The sequence below is a fragment of the Tasmannia lanceolata genome, unplaced genomic scaffold (assembly GCF_043159265.1).
Source record: "Tasmannia lanceolata isolate RefF3 unplaced genomic scaffold, GAP_Taslan_0.1 ptg000006l, whole genome shotgun sequence".
NCBI classification, from domain to species: domain Eukaryota; kingdom Viridiplantae; phylum Streptophyta; class Magnoliopsida; order Canellales; family Winteraceae; genus Tasmannia; species Tasmannia lanceolata.
In genome coordinates this window covers 11,641,750-11,666,261 of record NW_027518683.1, presented here as the reverse complement: position 1 = coordinate 11,666,261, position 24,512 = coordinate 11,641,750, and the positions used below count along the sequence as shown (strand labels likewise).

The 24,512-nt window shown below is 38.9% G+C and overlaps 3 protein-coding genes across 5 annotated transcripts; 2 read left to right on the top strand and 1 right to left on the bottom strand.

Moving 5' to 3' along the window:
* Positions 1–443: 443 nt before the first annotated feature.
* LOC143879688 (uncharacterized) lies at positions 444–12,916 on the bottom strand. 3 transcript variants are annotated; one of them, XM_077382188.1, is made up of 6 exons: positions 12,759–12,916; positions 5,896–5,980; positions 3,231–4,135; positions 2,837–3,037; positions 2,164–2,359; positions 444–1,092 (listed from the first exon to the last, which is right to left on the bottom strand). In XM_077382188.1, the coding sequence occupies exons 3-6, from the start codon at positions 4,089–4,091 to the stop codon at positions 914–916; spliced, it is 1,437 nt and encodes a 478-aa protein (XP_077238303.1). In that variant the 5' UTR covers positions 4,092–4,135; positions 5,896–5,980; positions 12,759–12,916; the 3' UTR covers positions 444–913. The 3 variants fall into 3 exon arrangements, with proteins under 3 accessions (XP_077238303.1, XP_077238304.1, XP_077238305.1); XM_077382189.1 differs by having other exon boundaries at positions 5,896–5,984; positions 12,759–12,904; XM_077382190.1 differs by lacking the exon at positions 5,896–5,980 and having other exon boundaries at positions 12,759–12,902.
* A 4,315-nt stretch (positions 12,917–17,231) lies between these two features.
* Positions 17,232–18,560, top strand: LOC143878733 (protein FAR1-RELATED SEQUENCE 5-like). Its single transcript, XM_077380977.1, has 2 exons — positions 17,232–18,280; positions 18,392–18,560. Exons 1-2 carry the CDS (start codon positions 17,232–17,234, stop codon positions 18,558–18,560), a joined length of 1,218 nt encoding a protein of 405 aa, XP_077237092.1.
* A 28-nt stretch (positions 18,561–18,588) lies between these two features.
* On the top strand, positions 18,589–19,245 carry LOC143878731 (protein FAR1-RELATED SEQUENCE 5-like). Its single transcript, XM_077380976.1, has one exon. It carries the CDS (start codon positions 18,589–18,591, stop codon positions 19,243–19,245), a length of 657 nt encoding a protein of 218 aa, XP_077237091.1.
* Positions 19,246–24,512: the final 5,267 nt, after the last annotated feature.

The following is a 24,512-nucleotide window of genomic DNA, read 5'->3' as shown; positions in this document are numbered from 1 at the left end:
CACCACGCTTGATATTTGATCCAACAGCATCTCCTCAAAAAGTGAGCTGCTGTTGAATCAAACATCAACGATGGGATGATGGGTACATGTTCATATGGCACTTCATCATATAATTTCTCTGAAAATAAGATTAAATTAAATAATCACATTTCAAAATAAGAACCAACTTTTTTATTGTAGATCATCTACAATGGGCTCCACTGGATCACCAGTTCCAATTACCATTCACAGTGATGTGTATGGACGAGATAAAGGATCATCATCAAGAGGAGCACCAGGTAGGCATGTGGCAGTGATTTTGTCATTGTATCAAATGATCCCGACCAATTGATCTTTGGTACTGTTCATGGGGAGCACAGGCTGTGTAGATTAGGCCAGAAGAAACTGTCTTAATCTTATTTCTTTAGAAAGGGGCATAGCAGGCACAAGGCCACCCACGTAAATAGTTTTAAGTTGGGGCAATCCAATAATTTATCTAAATTTAATCGTATCAGGGAATATATACACAGAAGAATACCTGTAAAATATCTGTACAATGTCTTTAGCCATGAGCATTGTAAATTTGTAACCAATCAGAACAATGAAAAGCACTTGGATTTACATTTCTGAAAGTAAATAATTTGATGCAGATGTTGCAGAATTATGAAAAGTGAGGCTGGTGACTGATGTAGTTGAACCCATATTTACCAGAAGAGGCAAGGAGCAAGACACAGCACAAGCAGCGAAAAAGAGAAGAAAAATAAGCCATTTTTACAACCCAATTCGCATATGGGCTGACCAGAATCTGAAGTGCTAGCAGAAGTCCAAATAGAATATCCGTGAGAATGTAATAAGAAAAACCAGGTTTGATTCCCATGAGGTGTGTTACTTATGTGAGAGATGGCCGATCGTTGCTCCAGTTAATGCTAACATCTTATAGCTTTGAGTAGAGGTCTTCCAGCGCAGAGTATAAGGGCTCCGCAGCCTTGGGTCTGTCTACTGTCCCAATAAGAATGTCAGTAGTAGTAAGATATGGATCGCCATAGAAGCGTAAATTGGTATCCATCCTAGTTGCAACGAAATTGCCTTCCAACGAAACTCCCACAAAGGCACCTGCGATTTAGTTTTGAACATAACACCGCACCAGTTATCAAAAAGCCAAGGGTCCACATAAAAATATAAGCACACAAAATAAGATTTCCAGGCCATGCCCATACATACTTCCCCAATTTCTAGGTTTCTTCTAGGGGTGCAACTCGGGTCAGGTTGGGCCGACCAGAGGAACCCATTTTTCCAACCCGGACCTGACCCGATTTCCAACCCGACGAGGCTCGACCCGACCCGACCCGAGGAACCCTTTTTTTCCAACCCGATCCAATATTTTAAGCTTGAAAAAAAATAAAAAATCATAAATAATGGCGGGTTTCACTCGGGTCGGGTTGCCAAACCCTCAACCCAAACTCAACCCGGGTTGGGAAAAGTCAACCTGAACCAGACCCAAACTCAACCCGGGTTGGGAAAAGTCAACCCGAACCCGAACTCAACCCGACCTTTTTTCGAGTTGCACCCCTAGTTTCTTCATAGTTCATACCCTAAACTTCTGTATAGTTATCCTTTTTAGCTAGCCTAACATCTATAACAAAATATATTAGCCCAACTTTATATTTTAGCGGTAAACTTCAACAAAAAAAAAAATCTATAAAATATATATTTTAGCCCAACTCTCAAATCATAAAGTGCAATAAATCCTCATCATTTTTTTACTAATGATATCCAACACCGGCCCACCAGGTGCTTGAAAATGTTCAAATAGAAATATATAGCATGGCAAGCAATTGAGAGCACATTAAGTAATACGGATCATACGGCCACTGGCTTCTATCATAGACGAGATTCGTGACATAATACAGATCATACAGCCACAGATAACACATATGAGACGTTTTGCAAATTCTCTGGCAGATAGTTTGGCAAAGGAGGGAGTGACACGCACGGAAACTACAGTTACTGTCAAGGTGCCCTTAGTGCTGGAGTTAAAACTCCCTCTGTTGGTTGTTAATTTGGGTCTTCGATATCATGTAACCATTACGGGGACATCTTTTGTCCCTATGGAATGTATCTCTCTTTATGAAATAAAATCGTTATCTTTAAAAAAAAAAAAAGGAGCACATTAAGTAATATCACCTTTACTGCAACTGTAAGTATAACACATGCCAGATCCTGCATCTCCAGCTCGGAGGTCTGCTTCCAGCACTCTTCCTACGGGTCCTGCCGCAGCACTCAAACCAGCCCCAAGAGAAAAATGCATGCGACTACTAAATGTTTTCACAGTTTTAGAATCATGGAGCACAATGATAAAGTCTGTCAGCTCACCTCCGATCTGTACAATTATGCAGAAATGAGAAAATAATGTTTTTTTTTAATGTAAGAAAATAATGTCGTTCATGTGTGTAACAAATCAGGACTTGAATATTGATTTAGCCGAATTTTTCATACATAGTTGAGATAACAGAAGCCAGAAACAGGACATTTTATTACAGTGTTTGCTCATTTGTGCTTTAACATCTTAATGATTGTTGGGCTGCTTCGCAACTTTAAACACTATTCACACCTACTGGAAAAAATAGTGCGAGATAACAAAGGATAAAAAAAGCAAATTTTCATGAAAAATTAAAAAAACGTGAAATATGATTCTTCTGGGTTTAACATGCAGATTAGTGACTAAGTGGGTTCTTAAACATTTCATATGACCCTTTTTTATTTATTTATTTATTTATTTTATTTTTGGCTTCATATGACCCAAAATTGCTAGAATAAATCTGAACATAAAAAATGTATATGCTTATTGTATTTCTACCTGTGCTCCCCATCCTAAGCCAAGAGAGAGTATGGCAGAGGGTGCAGACCAAGATCCATCTGCCCTTCGAGCAACTACCAGACCAGTTCCAAGTTTGTAGGTAAGAAGCATGCCTGCTTTAGCAACCGTTAAAATGGCCAGTCCTTTAGCTCCTTTTAAGACTGCCGCGGGTATGGATCTCTCAGGATTCAACCTAATAACCTGCATATTTCAAGTAAAGGAATAGAAACCCTAAAATACACATGAAGTTCATGCAAATCTACTAGTAGAATCATACAGATTGCTCCAACATTTGAAAATGTGACCTCCATAAAAACCCTCATCCAAACTTTCTAACAAAGAACTCAGCAGGTGAAATTCACAAAACGAACTGTGATCTGAAGAAAAGATGCACCTGGCAGTAACTCCTCAAAGCATTTGCTGACTTGTATATATCATGCTCCATAGATAATCCCACAGGTGTATTTAACCACCCTCTCATAGACGTCCAATCCATCACATCATGCTTAGCTACCTGCATAGCATTGCTGATGGAGTTGATCAATACGCCTTGCAATGGATCAAGCCTATCATAGCAAGTGTCGCACACCCTCTGAGGGTCCCTCTTTCTGAACTTAATGGGTAACAAACATCTTCCCTTTGTGCATACTCTACAGAAAATACCTCCACAGAATCTACAATGATGCCTTCCACGAGTAAGGGGCGTGAAAGGAGAAGTGCACTGCATGCAGATCTTAGAAGAACTATCTGGCAACCACTCAGGGGGGTCTGCTTCCAAGACCTCTCTATAAGCACTGTAATGTATAGTATCTGGCTCGAGCAGTGGGGGTGCACTTGGTATGTAAACTGATGAATGCAAGAAACTATCTCCATTCTTTCCGGATCCAAGAAATGACATATTTGAAAGAGAATTCCCATGACCTTCAATACCAATGGGACCTTTGTTTTGGCCTGTCAGAATTGCTAATATCCCACCTATAACATTTTTTAAATTCACTTCTGGAGGAATTTTAGGCTGCATAGAAATACATGGATCCTCACTTGAATCATAATCTCCATCAAGAAAGTCAGACTCGAGAGATGATGGATAAGGATAATTCTGTTTCAAGGACATAGACCCTGATAGGCAAGGACTTCTGCCCTCAGGAGCAACCCAGACATCAGGTTCGTAGTCATCATCATAGTGACCTTTAGTATTCTCTTTATCAAGCTTAGAGAGTGAAGAAAATGAGACTCTTCCTTCAGATTTAGCCATGCATTAATGGTAAAAAAAGGACCAGATGCCACAAGGAATGTCTACTGCAGATCACAACAGGTTTACTTGTTAGGACAGTATATATGAAGCAACACAAATACACAATATTGAATCTACACAACCATTGGAGCAATAGTAAGAAATGCATTAGCACAACAGAAAAGAACTACTTGTTACACAAGCCAAAGGCCTCTCCCGAAGCAAGGGAATATATATATATATATATATTACATGAGAAAAGTGTTTCTAGTCTGCCGACTAGAGATCATTCTCTAGTCCGGCGAATAAAAAACATGGGTCCCACCTTATTTGCGTGATGCAAAGCATTCATTTGATGGGCCCTGACATAGAGAGGGTGTCCACAAAAAATCAGCTCCATAGGATCATTCCAACCCTGTGATTTGTGGAGCTTAAAATGGACGGCTATAAATCAGCACAAATCTGTCCATTTTTTTAGCTTCACAAATGGAAGGGTTAAGATGATCCTATGAAGCTGATTTTTTGTGGACACCCTATCTATGATGGGGCCTATCAAATGAATGCCTTAGATCACCACAAAAAATGTGGGGCCCAAGTGTTTTTGGTCGCCGGACTAGAGAATGATCTCTAGTCGGCAGACTAGAAAAACACACACACACACATGTTCGTTTCCTTCGTTATATGCTTTTTTCCAAGACATTTTTTTCAAAGAGTTTTTCCTCTACAAATTCGCGGGCGAGAAAGTCGGTTTCAGTAACAAAAAGTCAGCTCAAATGAATAGAGCGCTGAGGGTATTCTTGCCAGTTGTTAACTTAGTTCTTGAACCGGCCTTCAATAAAACGGCTTTTCTTTTGTTCGAATATATCCCGCCACACTGTCACTCCACTACATCTGAATCTGTCCTCTGACAACCAGTGACCCGGCTCAGCCCATAAATTGCTTCAATCACCCTAGTCCACAAATGAAGCCTTTCCTCTTCAGATCACCAGAGCCATTTTCCCAAAAGAGGTTTATTAACATTTTCCAAGCTTCTAATGCCCACTCCGCCTGACTATATAGGCCTGCAAACCTCCCTCCAACTAACAAGGTGGAACTTTCTCCTTTGATTGGAACCGCCCCATAAAAACCTTCTTTGAATCTGCTCAATTTTGTGAATCTTGCTCATGGGGCATTGGAATACTGATAGATAGTAAAAGGGAATGATGGCTATAAACGGGAATGATGGCTAAGACAACCTTGATTAAGGTTATCCACTTATCCTACCTCCCAATGAGACCAAATTGCGCTTCCAAGGGTCCAACCGGGGCTCCACCCTCTCTACAATTGGGTCCCATGCTTTCTTTTTCAGTCTCCCCATCTCTCCCTACTAAGTAAAACTAGTTGCAGTCCCGTGCGATGCACGGGGCGGCCGAAAAAAAAGAGATTTATAGCTAAAAAAGAAAGCTTTATAACATTTGTTTTTTTTTTTTAAAGAAAGAAGAAACATTCATAAGAAGATATAGAGAAAATTTCAAGAGAAGTTCACCCTAGAAAAATAAAAGGGAAAATCGATTAGAGAAAGAGTTGTCGAGAGATATCTAGAGAGAAATGGAGAGCTCTTTCGACACTTTTTGACGTCAAATTAGGTTAAAACGGGTGCATATTATCCTACGGGGGTGCGAAAAATCATTTTCCTAAAAGTAAACTGCCATTAAAGAATTTGTCAAATCAGATTCATAGCATGGCATGAATAAATTGGAGACACATGAAAGAACCAAGTAGAAACACATAAGAATTACATAAATTGGAGAACATAGTATCAAAGATTGAAAGAGTTTCTTTGCACCTTTTGAAGCACTAATATCAACGAACCCAATTCCACAATCAGCTACTTACGAATGTAAAAGGCTGAGAAGAGACAATTGAAGAATCTGCCTTAAGAGAAAAAAAACTGAAAGTCATTGCTCCATGTAGATGTTAGGATTTCGAAAATCACATATAGAAACTAATTAAGCTCCCTCCATCTCCTCTTGCGAGAGTCCAGCCGCAATGAATACATAAGTGTACTTATGCCATGTTTTTTTTTGGATTTTGAGAACTAATTGTGAGTCGTGAAATGATTATTGGTCTCAAAAGTAAACTTAAATTTGAGTACAATAATCAGTTTTCCATTCAAAATTACGTTTAATTTTGAGTCCAATAATCAGGTTGAATTTTTTAGTCCAATAATCAGGTTCGGACTCACAATCGGTAAAAAAAAATACAGGTTATTAATGCACGGGTTAAAATTAAAAAAAAAGTGTAATATAAAAAGGTTCAATCAATTTAAGACTGATATGAAATTAATCCTTGCGGAAAAATGAGGGCATAAAATTGGTACCAAGTTAGAACGGAAAAAAAATGAAGAGAAAGTATGGAAGAGAAGATAGGTAATGGGATGAATGTGTTGGATTGGAAATTATTTTAGAATACCAAAATTAGAAAGCAAGCTACAAATGGAATTTTTAAAGCATTCTATGTAAACATGTTTTTTTAAAGCGTTCAATCAAAACCCCTTGAATGACCCGCATGAAAAGGCCTCAATGCATTCAGACATTGAATCACTTGCAGCCTCTTTGTTGCCGTATCTACGGATCTACCTTGCTCAAGTTTGACTCATAACAAACATTTCAAAGGTTAGCATCCTTTCACTTCTAAGAGCATCTGAAATTCAATAATCATTTTTGGACTCATAAATCAATTCTCAAATCCAAAAGAAAACGAAAATTACTACAGCAACAAAAAGAAAGAAAAACAGAACAAATAAAATAAATATATCTAGCATTAAATTAAAAATAAGAAGCATGACTAAGGAAATATGGCGAATCTGAGACATGGAAAAAAAAGGTACTCACTTGTGTTAGAATCGATTCTAAATAAATTAAACTCCCATTATAAAGAGATAAAACACGGGCAAGTATCCTAATAAAAAAACTTACATAAAAAAAATGTGAGATTGTAGAAATTAAACTGTATATTCACAACTAATCAGGATTTTAGGTACCTTTTAGCTTTCGGGTGATCTTTTGGACGAACACGCAAAAATTCTAAAAATTTAGTCTTTCCCTTTCAAAAGGATGAGCTTCAAATGGCTGAAAAAGGGATGTAGAGAGTTGAAACGTAGGGATAAGTAGAAATTCCTTATTTATTTCCTAATTAATAGTGCATTATAGTTCCTTTTTGAGAAATTAGGAAAATATATGAAAATGGGAGTTTTTAGTAATAACCTAGTTAAATGGAATTGGAGAACGGAAAATGAGAATTAGAAGGAATACCAAAAGTTAGGAGGAAGCTTGCCATAAATAAATGTTTCCAAAAGAGATAAGCTTAAAATAGAGAGGGATTCCAAAAAGACCCTAACAAATATCTAAATCCAAGAAGGAAAGTGAGTAAAGAAAATGAATGCTAAAGAGTCCCATTAATATCAAATCGTGGGAGACGTTTATGGAGGAGAATTGACGTTAATGGAGAGGAGAATTCTATTTAAAATCGTTAGTGAAAGTTTTAAAATCTAATTGTAGATACGTTTTTATCTAGGGAGAATATGAAAGGATAGATAGGAATTCATACTCATTTTGTGCTTTATTTATGGCGATTATTTAGGGAAGAGAAAATTACGTGAGTCTTTTGGAATTGAGACTTTTTAAAATTGCGGGATGAGGAGGGGCTGACACGTGGCAGCACCACGGCGTAGAGGATTCCGCTTTACTTATATATATATATATATATATATATATATATATATATATATATATATATATATATATGTGTGTGTGTGTGTGTGATGGGAATTTATCTACCCTGCAACCAAGAACCCTCATCAGCTCAATGATTGCCTCCTCCTAGGTGTTAATACCAATCAGCCTTGATTTACTGAAGTTTGATCTCTCGCCTCTGATCAGCTCATAACACCTTAAAATCACCTTGAGATTAAGAACTTTCTCCTCTTCCGACGACCTAAAGATCAAAGTATCATATGCAAATTGTAGATATGAAACCACCATGTGCTACTCAAGGATTGAAATTTCGGTTTCGGTTTCGGTTTCGGCCTCTACCGAAAACGAAACTTTAAACAGAAATTTCGGTCATTTCGGCCGAAAATGATGCCGAAATCTGAAATTTCTCAATTTCGGTCCATACCGAAATCCGAAATTTCGGTCCCTACCGAAATCCGAAATTGATGCCGAAATTCGAAATTTCTCAATTTCGGTCTCCACCGAAAGTTAAAACCATGGTGCTACTCTCCCAGCTTAAAGCCTTCAATTAGATTTAGCTCTTTGCCTCTTTCCATCAGCCCAGCGAGGGTCTCTGCAATAATCACAAATAGGAAAGGGGAGAGGGGATCCCCTACCTAAAACCACACGATGAATTGAAAAAGCCTTTAGGCGAGCCATTAATGAGAACATAGTACCAAGCTGAAGAAATACACCTACTAATTCAAGAGCACCACCAACTCCCAAAACCCATCCTTCTCAATAAATAAAGGAGGTAATTCCACTCCACCCGGTCATAAGCCTTCTCCATGTCCAGTTTACATAATATGGCCTTCTCCTCCTCCTTTACATAGTGGTTCACAACCTCATTTGCAGTTAGCGCGCTATCAAAGAACTGCCTCTCCATGACAAAGGCTGAGTGGTTGTTAGATATAAGCTGTGGAAGGTTCAGAAGAAATTTCTTCAACGGGGAAGTGGATTGGGTGGCAAGTTTTATACAGAGACGCTAGAGGCCTACTACATAAAAAGGGCAGGCGAAGATAAACGGGTTTGGATACGATGCTCCTCTGGGATTTTTAGTGTCAAATCATTATACGCTCATTTGGCTATGAGCCCGGGCTCCTCGCTCATAGCCCGGGTGTAGGGCATTCTAGTGCCACCACAGGTTAATGCATTTGCTTGGACTGCTTTTCAAAACAAGATCCTCATGGTAGAGAAGTTGTGTAAGCGGTTGATAGTGGACCACCGTGCCCTGTGTGTACAAGCTGGGGAAACAGTGGATCATAAGTTTTTGCACGTAGCACGGCTAGAGAAGTATGGGGGGCGATCTTGAGTAGATTTGGCTTGGTGTGGGCTTTCCCAAATCAGTGATCAATCTTTTGGAAGAGTGGGCGTGTGTGCCCTTGCATTCTAAAGGGAAGACTCTTTGGGAAGCGGTTCTACTCGCCACTTTATGGGCTCTGTGGAAAGTAAGGAATGCCCTGGTTTTCAAAGGCAAAGCTATGTCACCTCATTTCATATATGTAAAAGTGATTGCCTTGTCCATTGCATGAGCTAAATCCCTTACGAGTTTTAGGTTTGTATTTGCTCATCAATTGTGGCAGGGTTGGAGAGATATTTGCTTTAGGTATGAGGAGAGGTTGGTGCCCTCACCAGAATGGGATCCTCCAAACCCCGGGCCCCTAAAATTGATCTTTGATGGTTCCAGTCTTGGCAATCTTGGACCAAGCGGAGTAGGTGGTCTTCTAAAGGGTAACCTGGGTGTTAAACGGTGGGCCTTCTAAGGCCTTATTGGAATGGCGGACTCGAATGAAGCGGAGGTTAGATTTTTTCAATGAAAGATTTTCTATAGAAAACTTTTTGTATATAAAATTTTTATTAGCGTGGAACCCACCATTTTACACCTAAGGTTTTGATGGGGTGCGTAGGTCCCACCATTTTACTCATGTTTTGTGCAGATTTGGCATGCCGTGGATCTTTCCCTCTTTTATTTCTTTTTTTAATGGCAGGGTCTTTCCCTCTAAACTCATCGATCTCTACGAAGGTTGGACACTTGTCCCATGAAGGAAGAAAGGGAAAATCCTATGAAATGTGACATTGCTTGCCATGATTTGGGTGCTTCGTAAAGAACGGAATGCTAGATTATTTAGAGGCTTTGTGAAGAGTGCTCGCTTCATTTTGTTGAAAGGTGTAGCTCCAACCATATCATGGGTGAAAACCCTTCTAAGTTTCAAGTCTTTCCCAGTATTCGATCTATGTAATGGATGGAAAGAGACTTGTGTTAGTTCGGAGCAGGTGAACATGATTTCACGGGATTGGGAGACGTGGGGCTTGGGACAACTAAAGCTTAAATTTGACGTATCTGGCATTGGAAATCCTATACCTGCTGGAATTGGATGTGTTCTCAGGGATGACGGCAGGTCCACGAGGTGGGCTTTTACAGGCCCAAAAGGGATAGTGGACTCCAATGAGGTGGAGGTTAGAGCGATCCTACAGGTTATCGGGTAGCCTGAGAATAGCATTATGGATCAAGTCATAGTAGAGGGAGACTCTATTAACATGATAAGGTGGCTTAAGGGGTCACACGCCTCACCATGGAGATTTACACAGTACGAGATTGCAGATTGTGTAGCCGGCTCATCCATTTCCTTCCAGCATATCAGCAGATCGACAAATAGCGATGCCGATTGGCTAGCTAGGGCAAGGATATCTAAGGAGGGTTTAGAAATGTTTGATTATTTCCCTCCGTAACGGCATATGCTGGTTGTATCTTTCCCTTTTTATCTTTTTTTTCTTCTCTTCTATTGTGTTGACCATCTCGGTCGCAGGGTTTCCAGTTTATTTCCTTTTTTTATTTTTTATTAATATCAATCTTTACCATTTAAAAAAATTATAACATTCATATAAATTTAGGTTCAATAATACAATTCAAGTAAAAATCCGAAAGGTTTAATTTGAATAATAAATCATAAGAATTTACAACGGAAATGATATCAACACTTCCATGTTTTGACTTTTGATATTTCCGCTAAAACTTCTTGTCTTTTAGTATTTAAAGGGCTGTCAAAAGGGTATTACAGTTCCCAAAAAGTTCTTACAAGCCAATTAAAATAGAAAAGACAAGCTAAGACCGTGGAAAGATCAAAACATGACAGTGCTGATATCATTTCCCTTTTCCAAAACAACGGTTGTAATGTTTAAGAGAGATAAAGAAGATGTTGAAAACAAAAAAATAAAGTGGTGACAGTCTATTTAAATTCAAAATTTTGCGACCACAATAATCCTCCTAATTTTCAATTCAAATCCTATGGCTCAATTGAAATCTTGGAAAATTGTAAATGGTTCGACTAAGATCTATTTGACAAAAGTTATAAATGACCCACGGTTCTAAATTTCAATTTCGGTCACAATCAATATGAAAACGTTTCGGTTTTGATACGGAATTTTGACTGAATTCTTGTAAAATCACAAAACCATTTCGCCATTTCGGTACGAAGTCACGGCCTAAATTCATGTAAGATTCTTCGCCACTGGTTTTTCTTTTTCTTTTTTGCCCTTTTTAGAAATATCTTAGAGGAATCTCGTTGTTCTTCTCTTTTCTGTGAGAGGAGTTGATTTTATCAAGGTTTTTGTCGAAATGTTGATATTTCAACAAAAAACTTTGCTTTTTTTTTTTTATTCGAAAGTTGCATGTTTTGCATATTTCAACCGAAATATTAACAAAATCCCAAAATTTCTAGCGAAACCTAGTATCTTCCAGAATCAAGGTGGATTTTGTATTGGTAGCAGCCGAATGTTTCGGCTGAAATTTAAAACCAAGAAATGAACTACACTACACAAAATATGGAAAGGCTTTTCATAGTATTCAATTGTTTTGAAGTTAATTTTATACAGGGTGAAGAGAAACCAAATGAATTAGTATGCAATATAGCATGTCTCAATTTTTCCAACCACTGATTGGTTTGACTGGTCGGTATAGTTCATCACTCTATATAGCCACAAAACAAAAATACTAAACTTAGAATGAAATTTGGAATAACATTGAACGTGCCCGTAGAGCCTAAAAAAGTATTTAATAATTGAAGCAATAAAGACCATTCATAAGAGGAAAAGACATCACTTTTGAGCCCAAACTATTAACAGTAAAACCATGCCTTTCCACAATATTTCCAACAAATGGATCTTCAGAACAGCAATGACTTCATAACATGAAGGAGAGGATCATTTGCACAGATGGGGAGATAATAACAAAACCCCAGTGAATCAAACATGAACTTAGAGAAAGATGGACATAGGTATGGGATTTTGATGCGAACATATCTTTAGCCGTTTCCTTCTATTTTCGTTGTAATATTTTTAGTAGTTTTCTTATTCTATGTAGAGCAAGAATGTTTTTAGTTTCGCTCTTTTATATTCAGCAATGGTATTTTATAGTAGTTGCCTTATGCTATTTTCAGTAGGAGATCTATATTGGGTAGGAAAGTCTTTATGATGAAAACAAGCTGTAATCTTTTATTTGGGCATCAATGAAAAACATCTTCTTCTTCTGCTATTCTTCTATTAGATTTTCACCAAAACAAAACAAATCAAACAATAAATCCTCACAAACCCTAACGGGAAAGGAGAAATGGGATATACGAGCATAATTCAAGGAAACCACGCCTTTCAACAATATTTTCACCAAAACGAGACAAATCGAGCAATAAATCCTCTCAAACCCTAACGATAAAAAGAGAAACATCACTTTTGGGCCCAAGTTATTGTGAGTTTATAACATAAACGGAAAGGATGGTTTGCACAGATGGGGAGATAATAACAAAACCACATGGAATCAAACAGAAAGTTGGGAAAGAAGTATGGGATTTTCACCAAAACGAAACAAATCAAACAAAAAATTCTCGTAAACCCTAAAGAGAAAGGAGAAATGGGATATAGGAAGAGATTTCGAGGAAATTACCTGGGGTTGAAGAACTCTGATATACCCTAACGATATCCCTTGGATTGATGCTCTCTCAATTATATTTTCTTCTTCGATCTGGGTTTCGAGGCCAATATTTTTTGTTTCTTATTCTACACTTCTAAGGATTTTTTACGTTTCTTCTTTTAGACTGGACAGATAAGCCATCTGTTATTTTGTGATTGATTGGGCGATGATATATTTTCAGCCCCCCCTCTAGTATGCATTCGCCCCAATTTTAACGTGATTTGACGTCAGAAAGCGTTAAAGTTGCCCCATGTTCGCGATAAAGGGGGCGAATGCATACTGCAGAGGGGGTGAAATATCAACGTATGGAAATGGGTGCAACTCAACCCCAATCCGAACGCGACCTGACCCGACTTCCAACCCCACGAGGTTCAACCCAACCCAACCCAAGGAACCATTTTTTCCCAACTCGACCCGACCCAAGTTCATCCCGCAAACCCGACTTTTAAGCTTAGTAAAAGAAATGATTAAAAATGCCAGGTTTCACTCGGGTCGGGTTGCCCAATCCCTCAACCTGAACCCAACTCTTTTCCAAGTGGAACCTAACCCGAGTTGCACCCCTAGTTCCAAGAGGTTGCCCAATCCCTCAATCTGGTTGTGAGGATTGTTTTATTTTTTTTTCATAATAAATAGTTGGTCTCAGTGGCTCCATGTGATTAGGGTTTCCCCCAAAAAAATCATATTCATAGGATGATCCTAATTCTCCTATCTATAGATAGACTGAAGAGACCATATAATAGATTGAAGAGTTCAGATCATCCCGTGGAGATGACTATTGCGGGGAAAGTCTATTTATATCGGGGCGACAGATGAACGTTTTGGATCTTCAAACAAGGTTAGCCCCAATGGATTTTCTAATAAATTTACGTAATATGGTGCTGTGTGCGTAAAAAGTTCACATATATATTTTTTTAAAGAATGCCACTTGGTTCCACTTTGTTCGAAGGTAAAAAAAGGTAGGACATCGTTAAAAATCTATACATATATGAAGGTTAGGATCATCCTATCGGGACAAGTTTTGGGTACAACCTATTTTCGTTGGGCCTAACATTTGAATGGTTTAGATATTTGAAAAAGGCGGACTCCACTCTATTTTATTTTATTTTTATTTTTAAAAAAAAAAAAATATATATATATATATATATAGAGAGAGAGAGAGAGAGGAAAAGGAGTGTGCGCTCAACCGCACGAAGCCTCCATGCGGTTGAAGAGAGAGAGTGATTCCAAATTTCAGGTCCCTTGGGTGCAAAACGACGCTCCCCTCCGGCCCTCTGCATAATCCTTCTTCGGCCGCCTCCTAAGGTTAGTTTCTTCTAACTTTTCTCTTTTTTTCTCTTTTTTTTGCTGAAAATGAGAAGCAAATCATGTGTGGAGAGGGTTTCGTATTATTTTTTTTCCGCATTATAAGAGGGTTTCTTCTGGTTTTGAGTAGTGTTCCATCTGCATTTTTTTTTTCAGTTCAAGAGGGTTTTGAGGAGGGTTTCATTACTCCGAAGAAAAAAAGCGAAGATGGCCTCTATTTTCTTGTCATAACCTGTAAAGAAGAGGGTTCCACAGCAGCCGCCAACTTCCACGATCAACTGAACGAAAAAGCTTGACAAAGGTTAGTGCGTTCTTCACTTATTTCTCTTTTTCTCTTTTTTTTTGCCCAAAGATCATGAATGATGTTGATTTGGTGCTGAAATTTTGGGTTTTGTTCAAAAATTTAGGGTTTCTGCACGAAGCTTTCGGCCTCTTCCACCATCCGCCAACATCCACGATCCGTGGGACGAAAAATCTCCACGGAGAGTCAAAGGTTAGTGCAAAACCCACTTATTTCTCTTTTTCTCATTTTTTTTTTGCGAAAAAATCATGAATGATGCAGATTTGGGGTTTAGATCGACATAAATGGTGCTGGAATTTTGGGTTTTGTTCAAAAAATTAGGGTTTCTGCACGAAGCTTTCGGCCTCTTCCACCATCCGCCAACTTCCACGATCCGTCGGACGAAATTTTTGGGTTTTGCAAAAAAAATTAGGGTTTCTGTTATTAGTTTAAGAAGGAAACCCTAATTTTTTGTTCTTGCAAAAATTAGGGTCTTGTTCTTTGTTTCTCTTTTCTTCTTTCTTTAAATTCCTCTTCTTCTTTTTGCTGCAAAAATCCTCAATAGTGCAGTTTTTTTCAATTTTGCTGCAAAAAAGTTGCAAATATTTAGGGTTTAAAGTGGTTTTTGTTCTTTGTTTCTCTTTTTCTATTTGTTGAAATTCCTCTCTTTTTTCTGCAAAAATCGTCAATGGTGCAGATTTTTTCGATTTTCTCTGTTTCTCCTTTTTTGTTCTTTCTGTTTTTCTCTTATTTTTTTAACGGTTTTAAGTTTTGGATGATTTCTTGTTAATGTTGTTCTACTTAATGCCACAATTTGGGACTGAGGTTTGAACAAGGTAGTCTTGTTGAGTGATTGGAAAATATTAGTTATGATATCCGTTAGGTGTAAACTGGAAATTGCATGAAGAAGATGTAGTATAACCTCTCTCTCTCTCTCTCTCTCTCTCTCTCTCTCTCTCTCTCTCTCTCTCTCTCTCTCTTCCTTTTCTTCTCATTTGCCCTTTAATTTGCTTTGGCTATCATGATCTGGTTACTTGAATGCAACCTATGGCTGTTTTTTATCATTCCATTATCAATTTGATGTAGTCAATATGCTATTTCTTGTTCTGTATTTTGCTCTCTCTATTTATGATAGTGGTAACTGATGATATCATTTCCCCTAATTTTTAACTCTCTCTATATAGTATTATTTGAGTGGGATGGCGCAAGTCTCGAACAATAGTTTGTTGAGATGGATCGATGGGTTGGAAAATGTCGAATTCATTAATCTTGGCATAGTAGGCATACAGAACTTACGCAATATTGCCTCTGTTCGTGTTGATTGGGGTTTGATTCGGGCTGCAGTAAGTGTTTGGGATCGTAACGTCCATGTGTTTCATTTTGGAATGCAAGAGCTTTGTCCGACTCATGAAGATATTTGCACGATGCTTTGCATTTTCCACGATGGTCCCATGTTCAAGCCTACTTTGAAGGACGGCTATGACAAGGCACTGAGTCATTTGATTGGTGTGCCAAAGAAGTCTTTAAGTCACTATCGTGATTCGAGTAGTATCTTCATTCCTAAACCAGTGGAAACCTTTTCAGCTAATAGACATCTGGATCAGGAGTATCGTCGTTGCAGTCAAAATGCCTTAACACTATGTGTATATTCGTTTATATTCGTTTTTTCTCTTTCCAGGTCGATCAAAGTCATCAGACTTGATCCCTTTATATTTTATAGACTTGGTTGATCAAGTTCGTAAAGGTGCAAATCTAGCACCTACTGTCTTGGCCGAACTTTTTGATAGCTTAGATACTGCTTGGTTGTTTCCACAATCAGACTTCCTGGGAAGTTCCATTGTTCTTTATGTAAGTATCATATTATTTATAAAACAATGTTTGTATGATGTGCTTGATTATGGGTAATTATTCCTGACTTTTGCTTTATTTAGGTCTGGTTAGTGGATAGACTACGAATTCTGGGTCCACCACCAGTGTCGAGACCGAGCCCCTGGATGAGGAGTTTTAATACTAGGGAGGTGTTGGTTTCATTCGATGACCCCTTCAGTTGGGCTATATGGCTTCAGGGTCGCAAAAGTACAGATATTGAATGGACTCTTCCATGGTCGTCGATTCCCTCTGCAGTCCTTGCGACTTTTGGTCATAACTGCATTCGTATAATGGGTTTCAAGAGCACTTCCTTTTACCTCCCTCAGCGGATCCTACGACAGTACTGTGGAGCCCAATATCACATAGCTACGATGGATGTTACGGTGGCCGACTCCTTTCGTCTTCAACCCCTGAACACGAGGAGAGTGAATGCGATTGCTCGAGATTGGAATCGGCGATCCATTGTCACCCTTGTAGCAGAAAACGCGCCCACCCAAGGAGAGGTTAGAGACTATTTTTTGGAATGGCTCGGGACTGGTGAGTCAAGTGATCATTGTCGTAGCATCCGCGGTGCGAGGGCGTAATTGATCATTGTTGTCTATTTGATGATGTATTTTGGTTGAAGGTTATTAGTTATATGTAATGGTTAATTACAATGTTCTATTAATATGATTATGAATCAGTGTTTTTACGGATTGTTCATTTATTCTGTTTATGTAATGGGTTGTTAACTTGCTGAGCGTACTCGTTGAATGCAAAATACCCTCGGGAATTCTCACGTAAGACGGTCTGTTGGATAATCCAATAGATTCGACACTGCGCATGGGGTACCCAACCCTGACCCTACACCTGAATGCACCCCTGCAACCCTACTTTCAATGTACCCCTGCAACCCTACTCTACTTTAAGACACACGGTAGAAAATATCTGTAATATTTTACCATTTCTTATTATGCTGATGAGCCATGTATATGTTGCATTTTTAGGTATAAAAAATGGACCCATCTATTGACAAAGTACATGCAAATGGTTTAATTGAGTGTGACAATGGGTTTAATCTCAGCGATGATAATTTAGTATGGGATGGGAATATAATTGACATTAATGATGGGGTGAATCTCAATTATGATGATCTACAATGGGAGGCTACTGATGGTAAAGACGGAGATGAGGGTTGTAGTCATACAGTTACTACTCCCAACAAGGTTGTCGGTGAGGATAGTATTGTGAATATGCCGTTTGAGGACCAGGTTTTTCAAACTTGGGAAGCTGCATATGAGTTCTACAATGCTTATGCGTATGCTGCTGGTTTTGGACTACGAAAATCTAGTACTACCATATCAAATTTAACAAAGACGGTGATATCGACAACGTTTGTATGTAATAAAGAGGGAGAGAAAAAGGAAAAGGAGAAGAGGGATGATGTTAAGGACTTGAGGGAGCGTCGCCTTGCCAGAATGAATTGTAAATCAAGGATGATCATCAAATTGAGAGATAAAGAGTGGAAAGTTACAACTTTTGACGACATCCATTCTCATGACCTTACTTCACCACTTAAAATGCAAATGCATCGTTCACATAGTCAGTTCCGTAAAAACAAAGGCTGTAAGAATTTGATTGAACAACTCAGTGGAAGCAATTTCAAGCCTGCTCAGATAAAGAATGCCATTAACTCTACTTCCAATGCTCCCGTGGTCTCAACAAATCAAGTTATTGCCCATTTGAGAGCAGTTAGGGAGAACAATATGGGTAAAGAAGCGGTGATAGTGGCGAACCATTTCCAAAAGAGAAAGTCTGAAGACCCGAACTTCTATTTTGAGTTGGAGTTAGACGCGAATGGGACTTTGCGTTCGATGTTCTGGGCTGATTCTGGGGCGAGAGAAGCATACCTTACGTTTAGTGATGTGATCATATTTGATGTGACTTATAAAACGAACAGGTTTAAAATACCGTTTGCACCGTTCACTGGGGTTAACCATCACAGGCAGTCGACTCTTTTTGGATGTGCACTTCTTGCCGACGAGACAGAGGAGACTTTCACCTGGTTATTTGAGTAGTGGCTCACGTGTATGTTTCGTAAAGCTCCATGTGCTATAATAACTGATATGGACGCGTCTATGCGAAATGCAATTCGAAAAGTATTTCCACATACCAGGCATCGGTTTTGTTCGTGGCACATAAAGAAGCATCTCCTTGAGCATGTTGCGGACATGAGAGATGTCGACACTGATTTCTACAAGGATTACAATCACTGGTTTTACAGGAGGGAAATAGAGGATTCTGAGACAGAATGGAAATCTCTGGCTGATAAATATGACATATGACATTGGTGAAAGTCATTAGTTAGGAAAAATGTGGGATATCCGCGAGCATTGGGTTCTCACCTATTGGAGAGACACATTCACAGTAGGAATGACATCTAGTCAACGGAGTGAAAGCATAAATTCCTTCTTTGATGGTTATGTTAACCAGAACACCTCCTTAGTTGAATTCTTGGGTCAATACGACAAGGCACTGGTTGAGGGGCGTAAAGCCGAATTGGAAGAAGATTTTAAGTCTAAAAATACAATTGCCAAAATGAACACAACTAGCCCATTGGAACGAAAGGCTGGGGAATTCTATACAAAGAAGATGTTCACCATATTCCAAGATGAGATGATGGGTAATTTTGCCTTATGGAAAGACAAGTTAGGAAAGAACGGCAATGTTGTGGAATACAATACAGGAATCAGGACAGATGACAAGAAGAAATACATTAGGGTTCTGTTTGACAGTTCCAACGATGTAACTGCGACATGTCAATGTGTTAAGTTTGAGAGGGAAGGAATATTATACAGACATATCCTTCACGTTATGGATAGAAAGCAAGTACCTACTATCCCCAAACGCTATTTATTAAAGATGTGGTCAATTGATGCAAGGTATCGAGCTGGGGGCACAACATCTGTAACCCAAGGAGATACTAGTGGCGTGAATGGACTGAAGAGGTGGTGTCTAATGTCAACATGACAGCAACTGATTGAAAAAGTTGGTAATGACGAGATTCTCTTCAAGAAGATGACTGATTTCTGTACAGAGCTTGCTATAGAAGTTGAAAAGAAGGAGAAGGAGATTGTCTCTCTGCAGAGTGACTTGGTAACAGTTGGTAGCCAAGTGCAGTCAAACATTGGTCCTAGTGAAATACCCCAGTCAAACATTGATCCCAGTCAAATACCTCTGTCAAACTTTGATTCCAATCAAATACTTGGGTTTACAATTCGCGACCCTGAAGTTGTAAGGACGGAGGGCAAGCCAAAGCGTGCAACGCGTCATGTATCTGGCATAGAGGCCACTCAAGCACAAAAACAGCAACGCCAGTGCTCAAAATGTGGGGGATATGGACATTACAGAACAAGCTGTCAAAAGAGGACTAAGGTTTGGAAACGTTATTATTGTTCTTGTCAATTTATTATGCTCCATTTTTTTCTTATTGATTTAAATCTCTAACACTGTGCTTGCTAATAGGTGGCTGCAAATGAGCAGCAAAATGCCGATACCCAAGATGGAAATGAGTAAGATGAAGAGAGTTAGACTCTTGCTGTTGTACTACTGTTGTTGTACGCTTCTTTATGGTATGAGATACCACCCCTCCCCCCTGTTGCTGATATTAGTTTAATGGTTGGATTTTTTTAAAATGTTCTTCTTTGTCATAGCAATAATTGTTATAGGTCCACTACTTATTAGCTTGATTAGTCTTTAATTGGGCTTTCTGTTTATCTTTTCTAGGTCTTCCACATATCGCATTTGTTTCCTTTTTATCCATATAGCTATTGTTTGAATTTGCGTTCCTGCAGGTGAATGGCAAAACAAAAGTTCTACGTTGTTTTCAAGGGAAGGCAAGTTGGTGTATTTGAAAATTGGCAGGATTGCCATCTTCAGGTCAACAAGTTCAGTGGAGCTTGTTATCAATCATATGGGACTACGCAGGAGGCAGATGTTGTCCTTCATGCCTATTTACATGGCAGTAGTGGGTGCGTACAAAATGGGAAAGAGGAGACCAGCGCTCACGGATATTCACTAGCGTCAACAACTTGTGCTAGGTCAACTTCGTCTTCTACTTAGATATGGTTCTTATGTTTGGTGTTCTTTTCATTTTACTGGACATGTGTATTGGCTGTAAATTTACTTCGGATTGTGTTTTAGTGGACATAGCCCACATGGTGATCAATCATCAATGGCTTAGTACAGGTTTGTATTTTTGTTTTATTATTTTTCTTGTTGAAAATACATGGATGGTATGAGAACACCATGTGCTTTCTAAGCAAATAGATCCAAGATTGTTCAAAAGTTTTATCGTATGGACGGTTTGGATCATCCTATAGTGTTGTCCGTATAGTAAATACTTAAACATGTCTTTAAGCAAATGTAAAACGGCTTCATTAATTGAACATTCTTAATGGTGTAAGCTCTCTTGAACAGCCACACCTTGTTTGATACAGCAAACGTTAGAACCTTCAAAAAATTGAAGCCGGGCATGAAGAGATTTCCTGCCTAGTGGTCTTTCTATCATTTAATCTTTGATTGGTGTCATTCATTTTGGTCCCGAAAGACTAAGGGAAGACTTTGAAAGCCATTTCCTAAAAATGGCCAGTGGTTCTGATAATTAACAGACATAAACTTTATTCAAGGGCTGACATTAAGTACACTGGTATAGATGGTCAAGCCAACACCCAAACAAACAACGAAAAATGCAAGAGATGAAAAATGCAAGAAATCCAAGAGCGATTGAGAGTGATTCAAGAGTGAAAAACGCTCATCCTCCATACAGAAAAGAGGTTTTCTTCGGGACCATAAAAGAAGAGGAACGGATCATAATATACAGCATATGATTCAACACCCTACGATTCCATTGAGTGTTCCCGTTGAGTACCATTAAAAAATAGGGAGATGATATTTTCACCCCCCCTGCATTACATGCACACCCCCTTATAACATGATTTGACGTGAATAAAAAAAAAGGGTGCCCCCATTGACTGTGGACCAATTCATTTTCATCCAGCTACCATTGATGAATTGGTCCAACAATCCCGATCCCTTCCACCCAATTTAGAAAAGTTTAAAAATAATAGTTGTTATAAGATGTTTATCCATATTTCTCCAAAGAAAATTATGGGCGTCCAAAGGTACAAGTAGAACAGCTAGTTCAACTACCGAGTTCAAAAACTCCATAAATTAATTCTCTCATGTATGCTCTTACCACCCAAATGACCTTCAAAATTCCTGCACTGTTGTTTATGATGGGGCTGCCTTGTGCATTTATGTTGGGCAGATGAATTAGAATTCATCTGAGATGCTGTTCTCTCTTACAAAAGTGATCTGCGAAAGTTTTCGGATTGACAATTGCAGTGGTGCAGTTGGAGAACAATCTCTTCATATGACATTGCTACTTGCAAATTCTAAACATCATATAGACTATGCATTCAATGTCAATGATCTGAGAGCAAGGCCACGCTCATAATTACTTGGTACATAGCATATTGACAATAACAATTGAAAAGGCAGCACAAGTTCTATCAAAAGAACATTACATATCCCCGTCTTCTATAGCCAATAACAATTAAAATAGTTTGTTTCTAAAATACCACACATCACAAATACTACATAGTGATGTCAAGATGCAAAATAACATCCTAGCAATGCCTACCATCCGATATTACAGCTTCAAAAACCAAAGAATCACAGCTGCCATAATCAGAATGAAGCCTAGCAGGCAGCAAATGCAAGTACAACCGGTATTGATCGCACCAAATGAAGGATCGATAGTGGGTCTGCAAAAACAAAAAACACCGAGTTAGTGACAATGGGCAGTGAGAAATGGCACCTTCTAAATGATTTTTTTTAAATGATGATATAAACTTTATTGTAAATGATGTAAACTTTTTTAAATGACAATGGGTGGTGAGAAAAACACCCATAATCCAAGGACTCATGATTTAAACTTTCTTCTAAATGATTTTTTTCCTGAGTTTTGGTTTATGTTCTTTTTTTCTTCAGCTTCTAAAAATAGTGACAATGGGCGGAGAGAAATGGCACCTTCATCTAGAAAGCAAGATGATGTTGGTAAAAATGATACATGGCAATTGGAACGGGGTTAGAAGCCAACTCTCAGTCAAATCATATAGATCTAAAAGGGCATATAATCATTAGGGAGCCATTCTGAAACACAAGCTCAACAATGTCATATTAGTTCTCGAACACAGAACCTTACAAACCTCATAAAATTAAAATCCATAACAGGAAACAGAAAGAAAAAGGACTGCTCCTAATAATCAATTTTTTTCTATGGAAACAGCCTACTAAGCCATAAATTGTATAACTCCAATTACATCAAACAGAAGAGGGGAGGGGAGCCTAGTTGGGACCCTAGTTGCATAACTCCAATTACATCAAACAGCCTACTAAGCCAAAATGCAGAAGCATTTCCCCCCAAACTACACGCCATAAAGCTTTTTTTTTAATAGACAATTCACAAACCTTGTCTGATAACAGAGGCATTTCATCAAACAGAAGAGGGGACCCTAGTTGGGACCCTTAAATTGCCTATGTTTGCCAAATCGTGTGAAGTGCAAAAAGGGCATGTTGAGGCCTTTCCATCTAAAGCCTACATAAACCATTACCAATCCATGAAAGGTGGGTTGGTTCCAGATTTTTTTTTCATTTACCTGTTTGATTAAGATTATGACAAGAAAATAGAGGCCATCTTCTCTTTTTTTCTTCAGAGTAATGAAACTCTCCTGAAAACCCTCTCGAACTGAGAAAAAAAAATGCAGATGGAACACTACTCAAAACCAGAAGAAACCCTCTTATAATGCGGAAAAAAAAATACGAAACCCTCTCCATACATGATTTGCTTCTCATTTTCAGCAAAAAAAAGAGAAAAGTTAGAAGAAACTAACCTTAGGAGGCGGCCGGAGAAGGGTTTTGCAGAGGGCCGGAGGGGAGCGTCGTTTTGCACCCAAGGGAGCTGAAATTTGGGACGAAGGGGGCGGAGATGAACGGAGATTTGGGCGGAGAATTTTCTCCTTGCCTCTGTTGTGACTTGTGAAAGAGAAAGGGAGAGACTTCCAAACGATTAGGATTTCCTCTCGAGGGTAGCGTGCGTGACGCACCCTCGATAACGCACGTTTTCTCTTCGCTTTTTTCAGGTTGGGCCCACTACCACAACCAATAGGAATCACTCTCTCTCTTCAACCGCATGGAGGCTTCGTGCGGTTGAGCGCACACTCCTTTTCCTCTCTCTCTCTCTCTCTATATATATATATATATATATATATATATATTTTTTTTTTTTATTTTAAAAAAATAGAGTGGAGTCCGCCTTTTTCAAATATCTAAACCATTCAAATGTTAGGCCCAACGAAAATAGGTTGTACCCAAAACTTGTCCCGATAGGATGATCCTAACCTTCATATATGTATAGATTTTTAACGATGTCCTACCTTTTTTTACCTTCGAACAAAGTGGAACCAAGTGGCATTCTTTAAAAAAATATATATGTGAACTTTTTACGCACACAGCACCATATTACGTAAATTTATTAGAAAATCCATTGGGGCTAACCTTGTTTGAAGATCCAAAACGTTCATCTGTCGCCCCGATATAAATAGACTTTCCACGCAATAGTCATCTCCACGCGATGATCTGAACTCTTCAATCTATTATATGGTCTCTTCAGTCTATCTATAGATAGGAGAATTAGGATCATCCTATGAATATGATTTTTTTGGGGGAAACCCTAATCACATGGAGCCACTGAGACCAACTATTTATTATGAAAAAAAAAAAAAACAATCCTCACAACCAGATTGAGGGATTGGGCAACCTCTTGGAACTAGGGGTGCAACTCGGGTTAGGTTCCACTTGGAAAAGAGTTGGGTTCAGGTTGAGGGATTGGGCAACCCGACCCGAGTGAAACCTGGCATTTTTAATCATTTCTTTTACTAAGCTTAAAAGTCGGGTTTGCGGGATGAACTTGGGTCGGGTCGAGTTGGGAAAAAATGGTTCCTTGGGTTGGGTTGAACCTCGTGGGGTTGGAAGTCGGGTCAGGTCGCGTTCGGATTGGGGTTGAGTTGCACCCATTTCCATACGTTGATATTTCACCCCCTCTGCAGTATGCATTCGCCCCCTTTATCGCGAACATGGGGCAACTTTAACGCTTTCTGACGTCAAATCACGTTAAAATTGGGGCGAATGCATACTAGAGGGGGGGCTGAAAATATATCATCGCCCAATCAATC